This window comes from Mytilus galloprovincialis, chromosome 9, assembly GCF_965363235.1.
Source record: "Mytilus galloprovincialis chromosome 9, xbMytGall1.hap1.1, whole genome shotgun sequence".
Taxonomy (NCBI): domain Eukaryota; kingdom Metazoa; phylum Mollusca; class Bivalvia; order Mytilida; family Mytilidae; genus Mytilus; species Mytilus galloprovincialis.
The window spans coordinates 65,021,518-65,048,240 of record NC_134846.1 but is presented as its reverse complement, the minus strand read 5'-3'; the positions used below and the strand labels follow the sequence as shown (position 1 = coordinate 65,048,240).

Below are 26,723 nucleotides of genomic sequence, written 5' to 3'. Positions count from 1 at the left end.
TTGAAATATTTATAGCAGGATCCTTGGACGTGAATTAGAATTTGTTTCTATTTACAAAATGAACATGCTTAACCTTCTTATTTGAATCAGATGTGGACCTGAAGTGAAATGTTTTTAATGCCAGTGAGAAAAATAGACATATCAAGACCGGCTTTTACCTTTAAAAAAATCCTTCTGGCTTCATGAGAGATGAGAAATCAGAAAAAAAGTAGGATATTTCACAACTGTGTTAAGGATTTTTAGGAATTTGCTGTGCTTTTTTTTTTTTTTTTTTTCACTTAATTTACAGATTTAAACACTTCTCTGTAAGTAGATGTTCTTTATAGATGACTTGTCTTTGTAGTGTGTGCAACCTGCACATTTTGAACTTGTATCATGCAAATTTCTGTCCACTTTTGACATTGTGTATTTGAAAAATATTTATGAGTTATTAATCCTGACTGAATGATGTCCATTTCAAAAATATAAGGGATATCAAAATTTTTATTATCAGAGCACATATAGAAAGAGTTTTTACTCATTAATATCCTGGGGGGAATTGATCATTCTGAATAAAACGCCAACAATTAAAATGATACTTTTTTCAAAAAGTTATAACCACAGGAACTCGAAGGAATAATCCTTGAGATAATCTCAAGAAACTGAATATTTTAAAATTTAGAAAATTATACATGTTATCTGTCTCTGTGGCTATGTTACATGTATATTAAAAGACCCTTAATGAATTGCTTGCTGTAAACATGAATACAAATAACGGCAATACCAACAACAGCGTCTTTAGTCTGGTAAAGTCCATACAGATGAATGAAAGCTGATAGAGAACTGACATTCACTTTCTGTTGGTTTTATTTCATAAATAATTAATCTGTGCATGTGCATTCTTACCTACAGGAAATGGTAGGTCTATGTCAATCACAAGCAATTGAAAACCGCAGAGAATCTTCTCTTACATCAATATCATCATATGTACATATAATTAAATCTTCAAAATTTGACAAATATTTCTACAATACATTGTATGTCTTGCTGTAAATTGCTCAATATCAGGAAATCATGTAACCAATCAATAAATTCAGCAGAGGTTATAAGAAAAATTGCCATCAACATGTAAGCAGATATAGAATCACACAAAATAATGTATATGCAAGTTACATTTTTGTACAGCATTGTACAGTGTTGTACAGGGATAATGGTATAAGAAAATAAGTCTGATCTGGGTTTATGTTTGTGGACAAAGTTTGCTGTCTCAGTATCTGAATTTTAAGCACAGTAAAAATCACCTGGAAATTTCTTTATTACAAATGTATGTTACTAACATATTGAAAAATAGTATTTCAATGTTTGAAATAACTTGTAAGATTAAAAATAATTTAGAAATGACTGGAAAAATCTTATTATATGATAGTCTTTAATTTATACACATTTTTATTTTCAGATTGTTTAAGATTCATGGCATTGTGTGAAGTGTTTTCAGCATGTAGTTACTTTTATTTTACCAATCTTTAAATAATTCTCAAAATGAATTATGTGTTAAGTGGTTGAGCTTTACAGAATGGTAAGAGAAGGGGAAACAGAAGGACTTGCAAATCTGACTTATGCAAAGTGGATTTTGGAAGCCATTGATAAAATTAAACATCAAAAACAGCAGCCAAATCTTCAGCGTATTGTTCATGCTGTTCAACAGTACCACAGTGTTAGTAGGGAGTCTATAGAGGAGCAGCTTCAATTGGCTACCAAAGATGGTTTGATTGTGAGAACTTTTAGTAAAAAAGATTGGTCGTATAGAGATCCATCCAAGATGCCTCATACAAAAAGGAGGTCATTGAAAATTGACAAGAAAACCGACTTGACAAAATTTCTTGTCAAGGCAGTGATGGAACTAGGAGAAGAAGGAAGCTCTCTGAAGAAGATAAAAAATCATCTGAATGCTATATACAGCATTGAATGTCTGAATGGTGTTGACTTGACACTTCTTTTAAAAAATTGTCTCAAAACTGCAATGGACAACAAGTATTTGATAAAAGAAGGGAGGAGTGTAAAGTTGGGAGAGAAAGCATCAGACATAGACATAGCTGGGAGTTCTAGTAACTCTGCATCATTTGATGAAGACTCTACCAGTGACATGTCATTCTCAATTGAACAAAACATGGTAAGGACATCAATGTTTATAGTTGTTGGTCAAACAACTGAACAAACAAATTAAAAAAAAAAAAGAATCTACAAAAAAATTTGGTTTCAAAAGTCGGAAAAGCATTTTTGACTGTCAGATGTGTGTGACTGTCCTTCATTTAGTTATATTTTAAGACCATCAATTTGTGTACTAGGCAAAAACTTAAAGTTTTTCATCATATTTCAGTTAAATAATTTCATAATACTATTTAAATTGACAAGATTGTTCTTCTAAAACAATTTTTATGAAAATTACCATCATAAAGAAATGTTGTCATTGTTTTGAGAAAAACAATAAGTAATTTGTAATGTAATGAGGCAGTAATATAGGTGATGATTTCATGTGATGATTTCATGTATTGGTTTGATAGGGATTACCATTCATCACAGAATACACAGAGTACTATAAATCAATATTCCTTAACGATAGCAGTGATCAACTTTAGTAATTGATTTTTTAATAAGGTAAAGAGCTGAGGATAAGAATCGCATACAACATATGAGAAACAATATTATTACTTCATCGATAATTGTAGACACAGATGATCAGTTATCTTCAGGTTGATTCTTGTAAATAGTATAATGAGACATTCTAGATCTTCATAATACTTATATATAATTATAAGAATATGGAATAAAAAGACAAATAACTGCTAAGGTCAAAGTATGCTAGCAGCTGCTGTTAAATTTATTCCTGTTCATAGATTTATACATGTGGTTGGTCAGGTTTGAATTGGAATGATTTGAAGTTCTGAAGATCTGATATTCTGTCTACATGGATAATTTGGTATTCAGCCATTACCTGACCAAAATCAGCATTATTGCGTTTTAATTGACACTATTCATAAGATTCTTAATAATTATATATTTTAGGAATTGTTGGTCCAGTCATGCTTCACATTCACTTGGGCTTCGTAAACATTGCGCTTGTTCTGTGTTTGGGAATCTTGAAATGCTACTAATCTTTTTTTTCCAAAATCAGAGGAGTTTTAATGAAATATAATTAATGGAAAACTGAAAAAACAACTTGCAAGGAAAATTTAAAAACTGCATGTTAAGCAGATTAAAAAATAACTTTGCCTTTTGATATGTTTATTTTTAAAATTAAGTTATCTGTCCACACCTTGTTGAAGCCTTGTACTTGCAAGTACATTTAAACCAATGACATGGTTTCAATTAAACTGTCAGAGAATCTAGATGGAATTGTTGTTTTATTTGCTACCGCATGAAGAACTAATATCAAACAAATCTATAACCCCCCAAAAAACACGAAGTACAATGTAGAAATCAAGAGTGTCATTAATCTTAACTGTTTTCTTAACACTAAGGACAACTATAATGCATAGTTATTACAATTTTGTCAAATATCATCATTTTGGATTGATTTTGGGGGTTATGGTCCCAAAGGTTTTGGAATTAGGGGCCAAAAAAAGGGGCCCAAATAAGCATTTTTGTAGTTTCCAGCCAAATTTTTCTTTTATCACCAATTATTTTAAAAAAAATAGACAAGACATACTTTCAACAGATATATGTAAAGAATATATGTTGTTTCAAAATCATAGTTTGCAACATTGATTTTAACTGATATCTACTATATATTTTATAGAAATGTGCCAAGCCTGTTTTGATCTGTTGTTTTTGTCTGGGTGATGAAAATAAAAACCGCAGTGGAGAACCAGAAGACCTCATATCCTGTGCTGATTGTGGTAACAGTGGTAAGTTTCATAAAGTAGCAACAAATATGGTTAGATGTCATTATAATGTAATCTAAAGTTTAATAGTAGATACTTCTTAAGAAATTGCTTTGCATCAACTTACTGATATCAGTCAACCATGATAACTGTTTATAAGAATTTCTACTACCGGTCAACAGAATCTGTACAAAATTTTCAGAAAAAAATTGCATCAGGCACATGGTTGAAAAGTTTATTTTGATTGTCTGTATTAATCATTATGACAAAAGAAAAACAATTTTCAACTGCAGCTGACTTTATACTTGAATCATTTATATCTTGTTTTGCTTCTTATTGTAATATTTGATTTTACTTCAAGGTCACCCTACATGTTTGAAGTTCTCAGTAGATCTGACAGAAGTTGTGAAGTCTTTGAGATGGCAGTGTATTGAATGTAAAACCTGCTCTTTTTGTCAAAGATCTGGCCGAGAGGTAATATTTTAAATAGAGAACATCCTCAACATTATTTGTTGTTAAACTTTTAAATGCTTTCAGACACCACTATCTTGACTTTACTTACCATTGTTAGTGATAGGGGACAGTCGCAATGCAAATTATATAAATTGAGAAAGGAAATGGGGAATATGTCAAAGAGACAACAACCAGACCAAAGAGCAGACAACAGCCGAAGGCCACCAATAGGTCTTCAACGCAGCGAGAAAATCCTGCACCGGGAGGTGGTCCTCAACTGGCCTGTAAATAAAATTGTTCAGTGAAAATGGACGTCATACTAAACTCCATAACATATAAATGAACATAAATTAAAAAAACATACAAGACTAACAAAGGCCAGAGGCTTCTTACTTGGGATAGGTGCAAAAAATGTGGCAGTGTTAAACATGTTTTGTGAGCTCTCAACCCTCCCCTATACCTCTAGCCATTGTAGAATAAAGAAACGCATAGCAAAACGCACAATAAAACTTAATTTAAAAGAAGTCTGAGTTCAATGTCAGAATAAGTAACAAAAGATACAAAATGACAATGATACATAAATGAACAAAGGAAGACTAGCAGTTACTGACATGCCAGCTCCAGACATCAATTAAACTGATTTAAAGATTATGTCTTCATCATATGAAAATCAAATACAATCCCCCCAGTTAGGGGTTAAGTATCATACCATCATAAAATATATGAGGAGAACATAACCCGTGGTCATGTCAACAACTGGTTTTAGAATAAATTTGTTTATTTCTGATGCAAAGACCCTATGAGTGAATCAATATTAATGCCAAAATATGCAATTTTTCCTTAATGACTTAACAACAGTATCATAACTATATCCTTTCCCAATAAGTCTGTTAAAAGGTTAGGTTAGTTTTTGAGGTGAAAGCTGACATTTTTATGCTTTGTGAAGTACAATGTATACCATAAAATATTGGATGTGAAAACCCTGAACGCATAAGATGTCTGCATGAATGATGTCCTTGTATTGATGATCAAATTTAGTATTAATTAAATGATATATTTGTTTATCTGTTTACAGATTGACATTTACCTTTCTTTGCAGGATAACATGTTATTTTGTGATACCTGTGACAGAGGCTTCCATATGGAATGTTGTGATCCACCTCTTACTAAAGCCCCTAAAGGTAAATATGAGAAATGAACAATAAAATATTCTTTGAATATGAATATTTTGGAGTAGCTAAGGTAAAAATAACATTCAAGCTACTTTGAAATCAGTCCACTCATTAATTAAAAAAAAAATATTCTTGTTTGACAGACTCACTTAAAGTTGACACTTCTGCCAATGAAATTATTGCTTTTGACAGCTTATACAATTAGTTAACGAAAATGGTTGAAATATGATTGAATATGAATAATATTTCAAGTGCACGAAATATCCTTGAATCTTTAAATCTATTGAATATTAAGTTGGTACGTACATTGTATGTGATTAATATGAAATGATGGCTATATGTAACATTGGAATATATATTAAACCTCATCAATATTTATAAAAGTGTTGTGGGGCATGACATTACTGTTTGTTCGATTGTCTCGGACAAGTGGACACTGGCGTCGGGCAAGTAGATTAACCATACTACTTGCCTGAGAATCGATGTCAGATGTGTAATAGATCAAATTCAAAACTTATACATTCCCCAAAAATTGAATGATTGTTTTATTGATCATACAAAATGAAATAAATATTCATTGAATGAACATATTTAAACATGCTGGCAGCAGCTGACGAGGGGAATGTAAGTAAAGGGGAAAGAAACCAATGTAAATGCTTCTTCTTAGTATAGGCCTCCTTGAATTAGGAGCACTTCAATATGGAGTTTTACCTAAACTTTAAAATTTTAAATTAAATTATTTCTCATTTGATTTTGCTTTTATGCATAACAATATATCAAAAGAGGTTTTATTTAATTAGATCTGTATATTTTAAAATAAATTTTAAATATAATTTAAATAGGCAGATTTTCTCGGTGAAATTTTTTATGTACTACATGATCATGTATCAATGTCTGTAAAATTCAAAATAAAATTAGAAATGCTTGTTTTGCCACCATCAACAAATTAAAAAGGTTTTATTATATACAAAGTGGCCAGGTGTATTTACATTCTTAGTTTAGCCTATACCACTACTACAGAATTAATAGGTCCATAGGAGAACCTAGTGATTTGGGAAGTGATTATAGATGATTTAATGATGGACACATGATAGTGGCATTGAGTCAGAAAACTCAGTCTTGCAAATAATCTTTCAGTCTGAAATAATAAAATGAATTTTGATGTGGTATTCTTTAATTATTTACAAACAAATTCATATAACATAACAAAATGCTCCCTTCAGGTAATCAAAGCTCACATGTTATTAGTGCATATCATCAATATGTAAGATTTTCAATTATGAATTCGAACAAGTGAGTAAAGAGTTCAGACAAGTTGAAAATAATAATGAAGATGCCTGCTGTGACAAAATTTTTGTATTGAATTTTTTTTATTTGTAGGCAAATGGAAGTGCAATATTTGTGACCCAAACCGGGGAAATAAAAAAGGAAAGAAATATTTAGAGATGGTGACCAGATTGAAAGAAAAGTACAGAAACAAGGAAAAAATCAAATTAAAAAGACCAGCTAAGAAGTTTTTTTCACAGAAGAAACATGATTTGATAAAGTATGTAATGTTATTATCATTCAGGTAACTGTAAATAATATATGGAATTTGCATTCTAATCTTTAATTTAAAAAAATTCTTTGCACAACGTTGTGTGAAATATTTTATTGTGGTGCAATTTTTTTTACCGTACAAATAAAAATGTACAATCGTTTGATATTTATGTTAAATATTAAAAAATTGGAGTATAGCAAAAGTCCTGCCCCAGGCAGTTAAAAGCCCCTTAGATGTTTGATAACATTGTTTTCAGTGGAGGGTAATTAAAAGCTACTTTTGTAAAGAAAATTAGACCTGAAATAAAAATTTCTTAATTAAGCACTTTGAAGGTAAATTCACTACAACAACTTAAAACTGTTTTACAAGTTCACAAAAATGTAACAAACATGAAATAATGCTCATCCTATATATCACATTTTATAGCTTCCACTAAAGAGATTGGCATCATGTATACCTCTTCTTAGTTTGTATAAACATATTTATTTATATTAATCCCTTTCCACTTTGCAGGTGCGAGTGCTGCCTTGTAGCCACATTAGCCTGCTCTTTTTCGAAATCTACAAGGATGTCTTTAACGTCTTAACCAGAGATTTGATTTCATTAGACAAAATTTATTTTCTAGAATATGTTTTATATAATGCCATTGTATATCTCCATTTCATACATTTTTTTTGATGAGCAAGAGAATTTTTTAGTGCTAACAAATTGTTGTTTATTATAGGATTAATATGTTTGTGAGTGACTTGGTCCAGTTTATATACCAATAAATTCCTTTAAAAAGGCGTTTAATCTTTATGATTCTTTAAAATTGGAGATAAGGAATATATTTTCCCTACTTGTTGCCTCTATCACACGTTAATTGTATATTTGAGTCATTGAATAGGCCTGGCGCATAAATAGACTTGTTAGTTAACACAAAAATATGAACTCCATGAAATGTCCTACCTGATGAAAAATAAATTACAAAAACTCTTATTATCATCCAAACAAATGTTTTGTGTTTATTAATCAATTTAACGATTATCGTACAGTGAAAATGAATTTTGTTAACATCAGTGTTATTATCGCCGCCATCTTGTTTACATTGGTTACGAAAAGAAGTTTGGTCAAGGTCGTCTATCGAAAAATAAACAACGTCCAGATCAACTACTCGAAGTCCTCTCGACCAATCATATCAACGTATTTCCTAATATGTAAATTATATAAGAATTATACTAAATTGGTAGACATCTATTATCTACATATGACTAGATATAAGTGAATATGCATTTATTTTCATAAGAAGTGCACTCCTTATTAAAATAAGCGAACACTATGGCCACCTGACATTGTAATAATTATATGACCTATTTATTATTGATTTTTGTATTGTAGATGTCCAACACCAGGTTGTGATAGTACAGGGAATGTAAATGGAAAATCAAATGTTCATCGGTCGTAAGTTGTCTACTCGCTACATTTATTTTTCCTGTCTGTTTTTTTTTAAACATTTTTTAAGTCATTTTTGTTTTATATGTAAGATCTAGACACTTTATTTTGTAGTCTTGTTGAGCTGTTCCCCTTTTATTATTTATAAATATTATTAATTATTAATTATATGGAAGATTGAATTGTAAGCGTTCTTGCCGGTACAAATCTTGCCAGAATTTTACCATATATAGAAAAGCAATGTCTCAAACACATGAGAAAATAATTACTGATATAACCAGTTTTAGATAGTTATTTTAAAATATTTATCATATGGATTATTGCATTTGAAAAGCAATCTTAATACTAATTTCATTAAAGATATTGATAAAAAAAATTACAAAACAACAACAAAAAATTGTTTGCGAATTACTTCTTGAAGTTATTTCAACACAGTGGACATTAAAGCTCTGTTCCCTTATGTATTTTTTTTAATTTCTGTAATAATAAATGTTGTTTATAGCAAGATTACAATTATCGACTGACATGAACAGTGTAAGAAAGTTTACATAACATATAATTTACATTGTAGGAAGCTGTTTTGTCCTTTAGTCACACCTGAACAGAGGAAAAGATATAAACTTGAAAAGAAATACACTGCCAACAATGGACAATATGATTCTGATTCAGAGTTTGAGGAGGATAGGGGTAATTCAAAAAAAGAGATAAAGAAACCATTTGATTACTCCAGTGATACAGGGAGTGAAAATGGAGAAGTTGGGGACACCTTTGACCCATTTTTTGCCATTAGCAAACCAAAAGGTCTTGTTGATGGTTTAACACAATTTTTTACTCCATCAAACAAACGTACGTCCCGTGTTTCATTAAATGCTGCAATTGCAGACTTTCCTTCCATTCCAGTCAAAAACAAGCATTCAAAATCACAGCAAGCTGCTAGTCGGCTGCTGAAAAGATCTAAACTTGTGCAAGCCAACAAACATTGTGTTAAGAAAAATAAGTTTGGTAATGCCATCACAAACCACTTCCCAAGAACATTCACAAAAAAAACTGACTTTAATCCTCAATTCCATAGTTCAATATTGGAAAGTAGGGATAGTTCATCTGACAGGGAGAGTTTAAATGACGATTCCATTGACTTTACAACTATTGTTAAAAGAGGGCATGGAAGGTCATTAACAAGAGGCAGAGGAAGGGGAAGAGGACGAGGTAGAGGATTTGGAACACTTCTTAGTGGAACAACAATATTTGGAAGAGGGAGAGGATTTGGACGTCCTCCTGGACCAGGACGCGGAAGACCATTTGGTAGAGGAAGACCCTTTGGTAGAGGTAGACCCTTTGGTAGAGGTAGACCATTCGGCAGTAGAGGTAGACCATTCGGCAGTAGAGGTAGACCATTTGGTAGAGGTAGACCATTTGGCAGTGGCATTAATAGGAAAGCATTCTTGGATGAGTCGGACGACTTTTCCATGTTAAAAAGAATATCTCAACTTGACAAACCTTCACCCGGTAGGGGACGTGGTCGTGGAAGGGGACGAGGTCGTGGTAGTTCTTCTGTTGCCAGCAATGAGCATTGCCACGGTAAGAATCAATGCTGCTTTTCTTGCCATCACATAACTGCATCACTTATGTAGTCGCTGGTGCATGCTGTAAAAGATAAAGGAATGTAGTATATGCATGTGTGTATTGTTTGGCAAATGGTTCAAAGGTACCCCAACCTCTCTTACTGCAGAGCATTTTTGCTCTTGTTGTCATTTCTCTCTTTGTTGCAAGCAATCATGTTAAGATTCAGTAAGTTTCAATCAGCATGTTTTGGATTTTGATCCTTTCGCATGTTATTGTAGTTTGTTAGTATGTTTGGTAGTATTATCTGCATGTTCAGTTGTTTACAAGCACACAAAATAAGAAGGGACTGCATTTGTAAAGGTGTCTATATTTTTTTTTCATTGAAAACCTTCATTTTTTGAACATTTTCACTTCAAATTCTGTAGGAAGGTATCTAGATACTTGAAGCTTTCTTATTTTGTATGTTTTTTAGAGTAGAATTTATTTGTTATCATTATTAGTACTCAGTTGTTGATTTATAACATTAATTTACATTAACATATACATTGATAGTGTTCAAACTAACAATAACGAAACAAGTGTCATGTCTCCATACATTTAAAAAGTTATAATAGAACATTTAAGGTAGATCATACGTATATATTTTTTGAGACAGAATTTTTTTATAATTTGCCAAAATGAAGATTTTACTACGCTCTTTTCAAAAATCTAATAAAAAGTATGAGTCACCATGCTATTTTTCAAGCTATGAGTCGTTGAAAGTTGCCAAAATTTGGTTAGTTTGTTCATGAAAAAACACATTAGTGTCCATAGAAAAAAATTCTATGAAATGGAATTTTGAAATAAATTGTGAGAAGATAGGTTTCATAATATGTTTTAAGAAAATAAAAAGAAAACATGGTGTCACCGAACTTGTTTTCTTGCTACAAGTAAAAATAAAAAATTTCCTTATTAGCCCAGTATAAATTTTGTACTAAAAGAGTTATCTCCCCTTAAATGGCACATTTGAAAAAAATGATTTTAAAACCAAAAAAAAATGATATTTGTTAAAATATTTTGTACAATAACATTAATTAACAAGTTTTTTTAATATAGAAAAAAAAGTCTAACCATTTAATTGCAAATCTGTCTCCAAATTTGCAGATTTAGGCAAATAACTAGACCGATTTTGTACTGTGATTGTACAATCCAAGATGGCTGTATACCATGAATTTATCTTAATATGATCCATATATATTATGAATATGTACATCTCTAAATCTTTTGTAATAACTACATATACTCCTGGTCTACCATGTCAATGTACTAGAGAAAAAAATATCACTGCAAATTTCTTCAGATTTGTTTTTTTCATATATTTGGTTTAAAAATTAAATGTATTTTGAGTTTTAAATTGTATATAAAATAATGAAGACACTCTACATGTACAGCAGTCAAGAGTTAAGATACAAACTAACATTAGGTTACACTATATTATTCAGAAGTTTTCTCTCTGTCCATTAAAAGTAAGAAATATTTATGTTGAACTTTGTTTCTTGGTCTTTTCTTTGATGTAAAAATAATGAGGTATGATCTCTAATGAAGCAACTTCCAGATAAACTCATCAGGATTATAATTTTGTACATGAGACGGGAGTCTCAATTAAAGTAGGAACTGATATCAAAGGATGCAGAGAAAACTACGAAAGGGCGCTGTTTCATCAATGAATAACAGTATGGTATTTTGTTAATGTTTATAAGAGTTTTAACCAAGACAGTTAGACTATCATCATACTATATGAATCAGCAACTGAATATTTTATTTATTCTTGAACATAAACCATACATGTTTTAACTAATTTTCAAGATAAAAATTGAGATGTTATCAAAATATTCTGGTAATGAATCTTGGTTGAGGTACATTTTCTTTCAATATACCTCTACCAGAGAAGTTTTAATGTTGACATTGGAATTATTTTATAAAGTTCAAAGTAGAACTGATTTATCAACAGAAAATTTTGCTAATCTGTATGGTTTATTCGATCAAGTCTTCTTAGAATCAGACCATATTAAAACCAATGCTAATAAAGATTGAGAATATATAGCAAAATTGTTTGGTAAAAGGATATTTAGTTCTAAAGCAAGTTCAAGATAATAGATCTCAGCAAATTCATTGTATCATTATTGGCAAGTAAGCTTGAATTAGCCAGGTATACCAAGTTTACTTTAAGACTAGTTCAGATGCTATGCTTTGTTTATCCTTTTATTCTGATGATTAAAAGAAGGTTTTACATTCTATATGCTAATTTCAATGTTTTGTGATGTCATTTTCCCATGTATCATATTATTTAGTTGTGAAGATGAACTGTTGGACCCTTTCAATACATTTTCAATACTGTTGAATTTTACTTGATATGATGAGTAGTTTATTTATTGATCTAAAGACTCAAGCAGCAACTTTTGTTGACTTTCAGAAAGCCCTCCTCCTCCAAAACCACCAAAAGAGCATCCACCAAATGTTACAGATACTGACAAGGATTTGTTTAAGCAGGCACAGGAAAAGGCTCAGGAAGTTTTAAAGCAGGTTTGTATTTATGATGTGTGATGCAAACATGATGACGTCAACCTTCATGGTTTGAAAAGTCAAGAAAATTGCTGCCAATGCGGTTCAATGGAATTTTTTCATCTTTAGTCACATAAATGAATCAAGTTCATTTTATTGTTTTCATTGCATGAAAAAATTGAGAAGCATCTTTGTTTTAAATGTATATGTATACATGTTTATTGAGTTAGATTTTTAAAGAATATATATGTTATAGATAAATATTATTTTCTTTTTACCTTAGTGATCAGTATTAAAGGCAACTCCACCAGATCATACAAAAATCATTCACTTCATGGGGTAAACCTTCTATGACAGATATATATCATTTTTGTTTAAATTCAATTTACACATTTAGAATGTAGTCATGATGTAGATGAAATACATTTTTGTGACTGATTCTAGCCTTAATTTAGACGTGTTTGTTATTTTACTTAGAACTTGAATGCAATATATATTTTATTTACCAGAATTCATACAAATTTGATAATATCATAAGTAGAAGTATCTTTTGAAAAAAAGCAAAATACTTACACAAAAAGAGATTATTAAATGTTTGAATTCAAAAGTTCTTGAATAAATAAAATACAGTACAAAAATCATTTGAATTAAGGCCATGTACATGTATATACTTGGTTAGAAAAAATAATAGAAAAAGGTGGAGTTGTCTCTTTGAGTTGCAAAATCCACATCAGATAACATTTATATTGTTTATTATTTAGTATTTATGTAGAATTTGGGTGTCTTTTTATTATTGGAGAATAAATGGCAAGCTTGCTTTATCATATTTCTTTGGCAATCAGTTCCTACAGCTATGCTTATCTCCATCTTTTAAAAAGTGGTATATCAGTTTTGCATGTAAAAAAGCTTGTTTGCAAAAGGAATGAAATCAGACTCCTAGCTGTTGTGTATGTTGCAACTCAGCTTTCATTGTTTCAACCTTTCATTTTAATGTTTCATCTTGTTTTTGTGTTTAAACTGTTTTGTGAACAGTTCCTCGAAAAAAGTTTGATAAATACATTCTAGATAAACTTTCTGATTTCTGATAGAAATTCTATATGAGATAGATGTCAATAATTTCAAAGTGAACGAAAGAACTCAAAATTGGCATAGAAATGTTTTACTTCGGAGTAACAGAATATCAGAAATTAAAATACTATGGTTAATTCAAAATGGTAGATTTCAATGATTAAGGAAGGAGATTCTCCACAATTTGACCATTTTAATAGTTAAGCAAGATGTCCAAATAAATTAAATGGCATCAGGAAAAGAAAAGGAGAAATGTTTTATTTTAAATACATACACAAAAAGGAGATGAAACACTGTTTTTGGTTATGATCATTTCTTATTGCATGTTTTATTTTTTGTTATGTAGCCTAGTGTAAACACCTTTATTAATCCCCAAATTTTTTGGGTTACAGTTCACTTTTGATTTGCAGGATGCCTCTAAAAACTGTAGTCCAATGTTGGAGGAGTGTTCCCCTACACCCTCTCAGTCCAGATTTCCACCATGCATAGAGTTTGGAAAATATGAAATTCAAACCTGGTATTCCTCACCCTATCCCCAGGAATATGCTAGGTAAGTATTTAATGTAAGTAGAATGTCACAGATGATAAGACTTGGACATCAGTATAATGGTGATGTGATGTATTTGTTACACATACTGTAAAGCTTCAGTGGCTGGAACTCAAAGCAATTGATGAAGTGTTATTTGTTATTGGTAGTTATACATCATGTTAGGGGCTGAACTGTTATTTGTTATTGGTAGTTATACATCATGTTAGGGGCTTTATGCTTAATCTCATCTGTCAATACATCTGTACATCCAAAATTGGTTTCAATTCTCTTAACCTTTTCTATAGCAAATGTTAGGAAACTTATACAATTCTTATTACAGTTCTGTCATAACTAAAAAAGGCAGAATTTGCTGTTTCCATTCTCTAACATTACTTTACCACATTCAACATGTTCTGAAATTTATACACTGCTTACCAACAAACACATTTGGAACTTGAATTTGGGTGGTGTTCATTTTGCAGTTCTTGTGTTGTGCGTCATTTATTTAATGTCCCGTTGTAGTGGAGGGGCATTAAGTTTTACCCTTGGTCATCTGTACGTTCGTCCATACGTTCCAAAGTTGGTTTCTGTTCTCTTACTGCAGTTTAGCAAAGACTCATCAGTTCAGAGTCGGAATATTATGTCTGGGTAAAGTGACAAGTGTTCCTGGTGACTGTTACTTTGTGAACATTCAGCTCAGTGAGTCAGTCTAGTACAAAGCAGGGTTAATATTCATACTACATTAGCATGTTCTCCTCATGAATATGTATATTAATTTGCCACTGGACATGAAACATCCATCCATCAGTCACTGTGTCTTATAATTGTGATGTTGTTAAGTTGTATGAGTTGAGATATTTAAGTTCAAGGAAGCCTCTAGTTTTAGTTTGATGTACAGTGATACAGTTTTAAATTTTACACTCATTTACTAATGTTTGCAAATATCTAATGACAATTTTTTTCTTTTCCACAATTAAGATATGAACATTTTAACATTGTTTTGCAGATTACCAAAGTTGTACATTTGTGAATTTTGTCTTAGATTTGTTAAAAGCAGGAAAATGTTATCCAGGCATATGGTAAGTACTAGATTGTTATTAAAAATTCATTTAAGGTGGTACCCAACACTTTCACCAAAATTAATTTGGCTCGTTTAATTTTCATAAAATTTTGACAAATTATTTACATTGACCCTTTAATCCTTTCAACACTATACACGGCATATGCCGCGATGACATACGCCATCTGCCACTGCTATTCGCGGCATATGCCGCGATGACAACGGATTTTTTATAAGGACTCTTAAACCATTCGCTTTTCATTTGGGTCCTCTCTAATTTTTCCTTGTATGAATCGAGGATATACAAGGAGTCATTTGCGCTTGAAATCCCGTCAATTTTTATTGTAAAATCATGCAGTAGAAGGAAAATTGAAGGAGAATAAAAACAAATATTTTGACAAATGCAAATGGCGGAAATCGGAAACGAAGCTGTAAATATGGAAATATTTCGGCATTTCTATGGGGAAATGACAACAAGGATAAGTTAAAAGGTTTCTTGTTATCTCAATGTGTTTATTACATTCAATTCGTGTTGGAAATATTTTTTGATCGATCATTACGAGACGTAGAAAAAGGGGGGGAAAACGGATGTTGACTGAAAATTTTGAGGACGGAGCCACTTATTTGTGCCACGATTACATAATACGTTGTGTATGATGCAATACGCTACGGAATCGAGCAACTGGTGTCTTTTTTATAATATGGCAGATAAAACAACAAAATAGATGACTAAAAGTAGTTTTATTGTCGAGCCTGCAACTTTTGTTGCAGAAAGCTCGACATAGGGATAGTGATCCGGCGGCGGCGGCGGCGGCGGCGGCGTTAGCTCACTTCTTAAAAGCTTTATATTTTAGAAGGTGGAAGACCTGGATGCTTCATACTTTGTATATAGATGCTTCATGTTACGAAGTTTCCGTCAGTCACATGTCCAATGTCCTTGACCTCATTTTCATGGTTCAGTGACCACTTGAAAAAAAAGTTCAAATTTTTTGTAATGTTGAATTCTCTCTTATTATAAGTAATAGGATAACTATATTTGATATGTGCGTACCTTGCAAGGTCCTCGTGTCTGTCAGACAGTTTTCACTTGACCTCGACCTCATTTCATGGATCAGTGAACAAGGTTAAGTTTTGGTGGTCAAGTCCATATTTCAGATACTATAAGCAATAGGGCTAGTATATTCGGTGTATGGAAGGACTGTAAGGTGTACATGTCCAACTGGCAGGTGTCATCTGACCTTGACCTCATTTTCATGGTTCAGTGGTTATAGTTAAATTTTTGTGTTTTGGTCTGTTTTTCTCATACCATATGCAATAGGTCTACTATATTTGTTGTATGGACTGATTGTTAAGTGTACATGTCTAGCGGGCAGATGTCATGTGACCTTGACCTCATTTTCATGGTTCAGTGGTCAAAGTTAAGTTTTTGAGTTTTGATCTTTTTATCTAATGCTATATGCCATAGGTCAACTATATTTGGTGTATGGAAATATTTTATGATCTTTATGTCAGTCGAGCAGGTTTTATTTAACCGTGACCTCATTTTCACAGTTCATTGCACAGTGTTAAGTTTTTGTGTTTTGGTCTATTTTTCTTAAACTATAAGTAATGTGTCAACTATATATGTTGTATAGAAGCATTGTTAGCTGTACCTGTCTGCCTGGCATGGTTCATCTGACCTGGACCTCTTTTTCAAGGTTCATTGGTCTTTGTTTAGTTATCTTGGTTAATGTTAAGTTTATGTGACAGTTGTAATAAAGCTTAGCTTTATACTTAGGACTATCAACATAATATCAATGATTAGTATAGAAGGTGAGACATTTTAGCGTGTGCACTCTTGTTCCAAATTCAACACAAATGTAATAAATTACACCTTTTACCTGTTAATTACCTGAAAATGCAGGTAACCTGATAAAAATTTTACTGAAATAACTGCCCAACATTACAGTTCATACTCTCCTGAGCATTTTTCATGCAATAACTTTCTCTGTATCTCTTATAATAAAAAAGATACAGCAGTTTGAAAAGGAATATACTGTTCTAATGAATGAACACAAAAAAAATGCAGCAGCAGCAGCAATTTTTCTATTTTTTTGTGTAGCGTTGAAAGGGTTAACAAAAATATAAAAATTTCAAAAATTTTGAACCAACCGTTTTGTCAGAAAAATTACACTGGTTATATAGCAGTTTGACAAACACCAATTTTGATCATTGAGAAGCTTAATATTTCTTTTACAACACAACTTAATTAAAACGTTGAGCTGACTTTACAGAGTTATCTCCCTGTAGTGTTTGGTACCACCTTAAATAACACAATAATTGAGTTTTCATAACACTACCACACCTGACATTTGTATGCCTGCTTACATAACAGGTAGAATGGTTTGAACTATATTTGAAAGTGATACTGAATACATGTCCAATTCTTTTGATATATGAATGAAATGATATATCACATTGTGGTGTATAAGTCAATGAATTAGCAAACTGACAATCCCCTCCCACACAAACCTCCTAAAAAACCAGCACCACTTTTTAAGAAAATTTGTAAAACTGTTCTGAGAAATAATAATTTGGTCAAAATTGCTGAAAACTTTTTTGGCTATTTTCATATCCAGTTTCTCATGCTCTCGTTGCTTGCAAACCTGTCACAGTAAAAGATTTTATTGTGTTAAATTTGATATACAAAAGTTGTTTTTTATGAAAAATCTGAAATGTGAAAAACACTGCTTTAGATGAAATATATATGAATTATATTTTAAGATGTCAGTCTGTTTAAAGTTTTAAAAGATAAGATTGAATATATTAGTTTACGATTTTATAATCCTATATTATGTTTTGTTTTCAGGAAAAATGTGGACTGAATCATCCACCAGCAAATGAAATATACAGGAAAGATGAATTATCAGTGTTTGAAGTGGATGGAAACTCCAGTAAAATTTACTGTCAAAACTTGTGCCTTCTTGCTAAATTATTCTTAGATCACAAAACTTTATATTATGATGTTGAACCATTCTTATTCTATGTGGTGACCACAAATGATGAGTTTGGATGTCATCTTATTGGATACTTTTCCAAGGTGAGATCAATCATTTTATTGAATAAAAAAATAATGACCCATTCTGACCATCATTAATTTCTCTATCTTTTATTGAAAAAAATCAAGTTATTTTTTATGATATAGATGCTTTGAAGCTACAATATTTTCAAATTAATGATATCTGTTAAAATAAACTGGATCAGATGGGATATGAACAACTCTTTTATTAAAAGGAACAACATGTAAAAAGGAACTTCTGGGTGTGCCAAAATGTTTAATCTTATTTCTGTGTTGAATAATAGTAGCTTTTTATATGACCGCAAAAAAATTGCGGTCGTATATTGGTATCACATCGTCGTCATCGTCGTAAGACAGATGGTTTCCGGATAACAACTTTAGTATAAGTGAATAGAAATCAATAAAATTTTAACACAATGTTTATAACCACATAAGGAAGCCTGGGATTGATTATGGGAGTTATGGTCCCTAAGGTTTGGGAATTAGGGACTCAAAGAGCCCAAAACAAGCATTTATCTAGTGTCAGTACAAACAGTTGTGTATAAGTATTTCAATTGTTCTGAAATTGTACCACAATGTTTAATACCATAAGTAGAAGGTTGGGATATATTTTGTGGGTTATGAGGCAAACAGTCTATGAATAAAGGGCCAAAAAGGGGCCAAAAACAAGCATTTTTATAAGACCGCAAAAATTTTAATTTTTCGTCGTATATTGCTATCACGTTGGCGTCGTCGTCTGCGTTGTCGTCTTGCATCGTCGTCCGAATACTTTTAGTTTTCGCACTCTAACTTTAGTAAAAGTGAATAGAAATCTATGAAATTTTAACACAAGGTTTATGACCATAAAAGGAAGGTTGGGATTGATTTTGGGAGTTTTGGTCCCAACATTTTAGGAACTAGGGGCCAAAAAGGGCCCAAATAAGCATTTTCTTGGTTTTCGCACTATAACTTTAGTTTAAGTAAATAGAAATCTATGAAATTTTGACACAAGGTTTATGACCACAAAAGGAAGGTTGGGATTGATTTTGGGTGTTTTGGTTCCAACAGTTTAGGAATTAGGGGCCAAAAAAGGGCCCAAATAAGCATTATTCTTGGTTTTCGCACAATAATTTTAGTATTATAAGTGAATAGAAATCAATGAAAATAAAACACAAGGTTTATGACCACAAAAGGAAGGTTGGGATTGATTTTGGGAATTGAGGTCCCAACAGTTTAGGAATAAGGGGCCAAAAAGGGGCCCAAATAAGCATAATTCTTGGTTTTCGCACCATAACTTTAGTATAAGTATATAGAAATCTATGAAATTTTAAACACAAGGTTTGTGACCATAAAAGGAAGGTTGGGTTTGATTTTGGGAGTTTTGGTCCCAACAGTTTAGGAATAAGGGGCCCAAAGGGTCCAAAATTGAACTTTGTTTGATTTCATCAAAAATTGAATAATTGGGGTTCTTTGATTTGCCGAATCTAACTGTGTATGTAGATTCTTAATTTTTGGTCCCGTTTTCAAATTGGTCTACATTAAGGTCCAAAGGGTCCAAAATTAAACTTAGTTTGATTTTAACAAAAATTGAATCCTTAGGGTTCTTTGATATGCTGAATCTAAAAATGTACTTAGATTTTTGATTATTGGCCCAATTTTCAAGTTGGTCCAAATCGGGTCCAAAATTAAACTTTGTTTGATTTCATCAAAAATTGAATAATTGGGGTTCTTTGATATGCCAAATCTTACTGTGTATGTAGATTCTTAATTTTTGGTCCCATTTTCAAATTGGTCTACATTAAAGTCATATGGGCCCAGTTTTCAAGTTGGTTCAAATCAGGATCCAAAATTATTATATTAAGTACTGTGCAATAGCAAGAAATTTTCAATTGCACAGTATTCAGCAATAACAAGAAATCTTCAATTGCACAGTATTGTGCAATAACAAGAAATTTTCAATTGCACAGTATTGCGCAATAGCAAGAAATCTTCAATTTCACAGTATTGTGCAATAGCAAATATTTTCAATTGCACAGTATTGCGCAATAGCAAGAAATATCTAATTGCACAATATTGTGCAATAGCAAGAAATTTTCAATTGGAGTTATCTTTCTTTGTCCAGAATAGTAGTTGAATCAACTTAAATTATTGTTTTATACAATATACAATGTATATTCACTTTTACTACCAACTGATAAATTAAAACAATCTTTACCATTCAGTGATAACAAGCACTTTATTTTACATTTTAATATTTTATGATGTATTTAAATGAGTAGTTATTGTTGCAAACTCCATTAGAAATTTGAATTGAGATCAGTTTTAGAAAAAGGGAAAGGGGGATGTGAAAAAAAAATGGAGGGGGGGGGGGGTAAATTTTTCTCATTTCAGATTTCATAAATAAAAAGAAAATTTCTTCAAACATTTTTTGAGAGGATTAATATTCAACAGCATAGTGAATTGCTTAAAGGCAAAAAAAAATATTTTAAGTTCATTAGACCACATTCATTCTGTGTCAGAAACCTATGCTGTGTCAACTATTTCATCACAATCCAAATTTAGAGCTGAATCCAGCTTGAATGTTGTGTCCATACTTGCCCCAACCATTCAGGGTTCAACCTCTGCGGTCGTATAAAGCTGTGCCCTGGGAGCATCTGGTTGTAGTTTCGAGGCAATAAATTGGAGTTATCTTTCTTTGTCCAGAATGGTTGTTGAATCATCTAAAACCAATGCTTTATGAAATCTTCTTTGAAAATTGGAGTTATCCTTCTTTGTCTAGAATAGTAGTTGAATCAACTTAATATATACAATATACAATGCAATATTCACTTTACTACCAACTGTTAAATTAAAGCAGTCTTTACCATTCAGTGATTACAAGCACTTCAAATACCATTCTAGGGCTATGCCCCTATACAAATGGAAAAATTGAAGAATGTTTTAGTTTCTGTTCTCTTAACTTAAGTTTGTCTCAATTAAATTTAATGAAATGTGTATATAATGCTTATTATCTCTAAACTCAATGTAAGTTCAATTTTTGGCAGCTTCACTTTTACAGTTCTTGAGTTAGGTCCCTTTAAACGTTATATGCTAGCGGGGGCATCATCTTTGTCCCTTTGGACACATTCCCCATTTATTTTTTTAGAAGTACTATTAATTGATATTAATTTTAACCATGACTGTATGACATTTTATATTTTAATATTTTATTATGTATTTAAATGAGTAGTTATTGTTGCAAAATCCATTAGAAAAATTTGAATTGAGATCATCATTTTTGGAATAAGGGAAATGGGGAGGTGAAAAAAAAAATTGGGAAAGGGGGGGGGGGGGTTAATTTTTCTCATTTCAGATTTCAGAAATTAAAAAGAAAATTTCTTCAAATATTTTTTTTTTTTTTGAGAGAGAGGATTAATATTCAACAGCATAGGGAATTGCTCATAAGCAAAAAAAAAATTCAAGTTCATTAGACCACATTCATTCTGTGTCAGAAACCTTTGCTGTGTCAACTATTTAATCACAATCACATATCCAGCTTGAGTGTTGTGTCCATACTAGCCCCAACAGTTCAGGGTTCGACCTCTGCTGTCGTATAAAGCTGCACCCTGTGGAGCATCTGGTTATATTTGGTATTGAATTGCCAAATGTAAATAATTTTCTGTATAAAATTAATTAATTCATTATTTCATGATGGAGTAAGACTGGAACAAAATAGAACAAAAGTTTAGCTTGGCAAGAAAGGCTCACTTGCGTCATTTATTATAATGGTTGCTTTCTTTTTTAGGAAAAACACTGTCAGCAGAAGTACAATGTATCATGTATAATGACAATGCCCCAGTACCAAAGGAAAGGATATGGCCGATTCCTTATTGATTTCAGTAAGTTTTTATATGACCGCAAAATTTGAAAAATTTTTCGTCGTATATTGCTATCACGTTGGCGTCGGCGTCGTCGTCGTCGTCGTCCGAATACTTTTAGTTTTCGCACTCTAACTTTAGTTTAAGTAAATAGAAATCTATGAAATTTTGACATAAGGTTTATGACCACAAAAGAAAGGTTGGGATTGATTTTGGGAGTTTTGGTTCCAACAGTTTAGGAATTAGGGGCCAAAAAGGGCCCAAATAAGCATTTTCTTGGTTTTCGCACTATAACTTTAGTTTAAGTAAATAGAAATCTATGAAATTTTGACATAAGGTTTATGACCACAAAAGAAAGGTTGGGATTGATTTTGGGAGTTTTGGTTCCAACAGTTTAGGAATTAGGGGCCAAAAAAGGGCCCAAATAAGCATTATTCTTGGTTTTTGCACAATAACTTTAGTTTAAGTAAATAGAAATCAATGAAATTTAAACACAATGTTTATGACCACAAAAGGAAGGTTGGTATTGATTTTGGGAGTTTAGGTCCCAACAGTTTAGGAATTAGGGGCCAAAAAGGGACCCAAATAAGCATTTTTTTTGGTTTTCGCACCATAACTTTAGTATAAGTAAATAGAAATCTATGAAATTTAAACACAAGGTTTATGACCATAAAAGGAAGGTTGGTATTGATTTTGGGAGTTTTGGTCCCAACAGTTTAGGAATAAAGGGCCCAAAGGGTCCAGATTTAAACTTTGTTTGATTTTATCAAAAAATTGAATAATTGGGGTTCTTTGATATGCCGAATCTAACTGTGTATGTAGATTCTTAATTTTTGGTCCCGTTTTCAAATTGGTCTACATTAAGGTCCAAAGGGTCCAAAATTAAACTTAGTTTGATTTTAACAAAAATTGAATCCTTGGGGTTCTTTGATATGCTGAATCTAAAAATGTACTTAGATTTTTTATTATTGGCCCAGTTTTCAAGTTGGTCCAAATCGGGGTCCAAAATTAAACTTTGTTTGATTTCATCAAAAATTGAATAATTGGGGTTCTTTGATATGCCAAATCTAACTGTGTATGTAGATTCTTAATTTTTGGTCCCGTTTTCAAATTGGTTTACATTAACGTCCAAAGGGTCCAAAATTAAACTAAGTTTGATTTTAACAAAAATTAAATTCTTGGGCTTATTTGATATGCTTTATCTAAATATGTACTTTGATTTTGATTATGGACCCAGTTTTCAAGTTGGTCCAAATCAGGATTCCATATCAAGTATTGTGCAATAGCAAGAAATTTTCAATTGCACAGTATTGCACAATAGCAAGAAATATCTAATTGCACAATATTGTGCAATAGCAATTAATTTTCAATTGGAGTTATCTTTCTTTGTATAGAATAGTAGTTGATAATATATGTTGGAAATTTACCAGACATGACTATGATATCATTTTCTATTTTTATTTGCCAATAACTTTATGTAAATAACTTCATTGGAAATTTGCCAATATAAAATGTTGCTGATGAAGCTTTTTTTCCTTATCTTATCTAAAATGTTTTTAGATGATGTATGTTGGACATTTGACAGACATGACTATGATGTCATTTTCTATTTTTATTTGCCAATAACTTTATGTAAATAACTTCATTGGAAATTTGCCAATATAAAATGTTGCTGATGAAGTTTTTTTTATTGTTTTATACAATAAACAATGTATATTCACTTTTACTACCAACCAATCTTTACCATTCAGTGATAACAAGCACTTTATTTTACATTTTAATATCTTATGATGTATTTAAAAGAGTAGTTATTGTTGCAAACTCCATTAGAAATTTGAATTGATATCAGTTTTGGAAAAAGGGAAACAGGGATGTGAAAAAAAGGGGGGGGGGGTTTAAATTTTTCTCATTTCAGATTTCATAAATAAAAAGAAAATTTCTTCAAACATTTTTTTGAGAGGATTAATATTCAACAGCATAGTGAATTGCTCAAAGGCAAAAAAAAAACTTTTAAGTTCATTAGATTACATTCATTCTGTGTCAGAAACCTATGCTGTGTCAACTATTTAATTTTAGATTTAAAAAGTTTGAAGAAATCTTTAATTGATTTGTAAAATCTTGACATTTGTTTTGTGTAAAAAAAAAACATATAATGTCAAAAATTTGATCACAATCCAAATTCAGAGCTGTATCACGCTTGAATGTTTTTTCCATACTTGCCCCAACTGTTCAGGGTTCGACCTCTGCGGTCGTATAAAGCTGCGCCCTGCGGAGCACCTGGTTCTCTCTTGCTATTACTGTAAACTATATAAATTATAGATTCTATATTTCCTTACTGAATCACACTATAAATCATGGAAGTTGATTCTATCAGGATTCTGTAGCCACCTAGCATTTCAATTTTGTTCATATTTGATTTCAAAACATGAATTTATCATATTCAGCAAACATTTGTTTGAGGCATTTTTATAGGTACAGCAGAGTACCAATACCTTATGATTAATAACACCCAAAAGATAACTAAAGTTTTATATGCCAATAAGTCAATTCAACCAATGTTGTCTATAGATTGTTCATAACAAAATATTTCATTATTCCTCCATTTTATAGGTTATTTGTTGTCCAGAATAGAAGGTCAAGCAGGGTCACCAGAAAAGCCATTATCAGATCTTGGGAAAGTCTCATATCTAGCTTACTGGAAAAGTGTCATCATAGAATACTTACATAAATACCAGGATGCTAGAGTATCAATCAAAGGTATTACTGATTATAAGTTAATGATGATGAAAATTCTCAAATATATATGTAATTCAGTACACTCTATTGATTATGTTGATACAGAAAAGACAAACTAAGTTGAATTAAAGAATCTATGATTTTTTTCAAGAAGACAATTTGTGTACAAACATCTTCAACTCATGTGGACATTTATAAGTGAACTGGATCTTGTTAATTATAGACCATAGACAGACTATATTATAAAATGATTGAAGAAAAACAAAGTAAATGAAGAAAAAATGTCACCCCAAAGAATTTAAGATTCCCTAGCATTGTTCATGTCATATGCTTAAATGGATTATTTATGCCATATTGTCTGAAGAATTGTTTATAGCCAATATTTCTGAAGTCACCTTGTACATAGGCATACATTTGTACCTTGAAAATTCTAAGAAATTATAAATGGTATTTTGACAATTAATGGAAATTAATGTGAATTTTGTCTAATCTTCATTCCAGCCATTGCCAGAGAAAGTGGTATGAGTGCACAAGATGTAGCAATAACTTTACATGATTTGAAGATGTTGGTTCCACAAGATGGAAAGTGAGTAAATATTGTCAATTTAGGTTTAATTTATAATTTACTGGTGTATGAAAAAAAAATGAAAGTTGTATTTTTTTTCAATTCGTATTGAAAAATAGATAAAAAATCAAATCTTGAATACTTATTGATAATTTCCTGACTTGCTGTTCTCAAAATACCCACTTAGAAGGTACATCACAATGAAATTTTAATGTAACATTCATTTTCTAGTTTCAACAGTAAATGGTCTCTGATAGTTAGAGGGGAATATTTAACAAAGCTGCATTTAATTTTAGAAACAAATAATCATAAAAAAGACAAAAGAACTAACGGAAACTTTTATACCGATATAAAAATGTGTCAGATTAGATCTAAGATTGTAGTATTGAAAGTTATTTTTATTAGACTATAGATGATTGCATGTCCATGAATACATGTATAAGGTGTAACATTTATTATCCTCAGGTTATTATTATTCAGGAAGTATAATGCTAACCTAATAGCATTGATTTGAATTGCCCGAGGTTACTGAAGAAAGTGCAAGATATACACAATGATTTGTATGTGTAAAATCTGCATGTACTCTTATGGTACAAAATCAATGATTTGAAGTATAGATGAAAATGTTTTTGATTTCAGAGTTGTTCTTGCTTTGAACAAGGAATTGATAGAGAATTATATGGCCAAACTTGAATCAAAGAAACATCTTAGAGTAGAACCAGATCAAGAATGTCTTAGATGGACACCTCTGATATCAAACTACAATATATCAGAAGAGGAAAAGAAAGCTGAAAAAGAGGTAAAACTTTTGTCTATGTCAGGAGGAAAATACATGATATTGTAATACATATATTAAAAAGGGAAGAAGTTCAGACCAAAAAATACTTTTTTTTGGATGAGTTATCTATTGTCACTTTAAATGAAAAAAGCTAAACAGAAAATTTTGCAACAAATCTACATCACTTCAGTTAAGTTATGTCTTAAAAAGTCATTTAGTGCAGCTTTTACTTAAACTGGTTAAACTCACATCAAGCATATAAACAATGTTCATCACTATTATGGCCAACTCAGTTACCTTGTTATGTTTCTTTTCATCAGTTATATGTATATTGTCAGTATTGAAAATAAACCATTCGCAAAAAATCAGAAATTATTTTGATTTTTTTATAATGGGAAGATTGTGACTGGGTGAATATTGAAAAGTGATAAGAATTTTCATTTTGATATCTGACGCATATATCTGAATGAAATTTTCCTGAAATCACAATGATTAATATTGCCTTTTTTTCAGTCTTGTAAAATCACTACAAT

At 31.3% G+C, this 26,723-nt stretch overlaps 1 protein-coding gene across 5 annotated transcripts in view; it reads left to right on the top strand.

Moving 5' to 3' along the window:
* The window catches only part of LOC143045649 (uncharacterized), a 39,456-nt gene that overhangs the window by 1,306 nt on the left and 11,427 nt on the right, over positions 1 to 26,723 (top strand). For 2 of the 5 annotated variants that reach the window (XM_076218288.1, XM_076218287.1), the window contains exons 2-16: positions 1,436 to 2,149; positions 3,776 to 3,884; positions 4,222 to 4,334; positions 5,413 to 5,494; positions 6,866 to 7,031; positions 8,403 to 8,465; positions 9,028 to 10,034; positions 12,472 to 12,581; positions 14,021 to 14,178; positions 15,164 to 15,236; positions 18,066 to 18,296; positions 22,039 to 22,132; positions 24,722 to 24,868; positions 25,349 to 25,433; positions 26,052 to 26,211. In XM_076218288.1, coding sequence (XP_076074403.1) covers positions 1,553 to 2,149; positions 3,776 to 3,884; positions 4,222 to 4,334; positions 5,413 to 5,494; positions 6,866 to 7,031; positions 8,403 to 8,465; positions 9,028 to 10,034; positions 12,472 to 12,581; positions 14,021 to 14,178; positions 15,164 to 15,236; positions 18,066 to 18,296; positions 22,039 to 22,132; positions 24,722 to 24,868; positions 25,349 to 25,433; positions 26,052 to 26,211 — 3,195 coding nt within the window. In that variant the 5' untranslated portion in view covers positions 1,436 to 1,552. The remainder of the gene's footprint in view (positions 1 to 1,435; positions 2,150 to 3,775; positions 3,885 to 4,221; positions 4,335 to 5,412; positions 5,495 to 6,865; positions 7,032 to 8,402; positions 8,466 to 9,027; positions 10,035 to 12,471; positions 12,582 to 14,020; positions 14,179 to 15,163; positions 15,237 to 18,065; positions 18,297 to 22,038; positions 22,133 to 24,721; positions 24,869 to 25,348; positions 25,434 to 26,051; positions 26,212 to 26,723) is intronic. The other 3 variants (XM_076218292.1, XM_076218291.1, XM_076218290.1) reach the window with 3 other exon arrangements.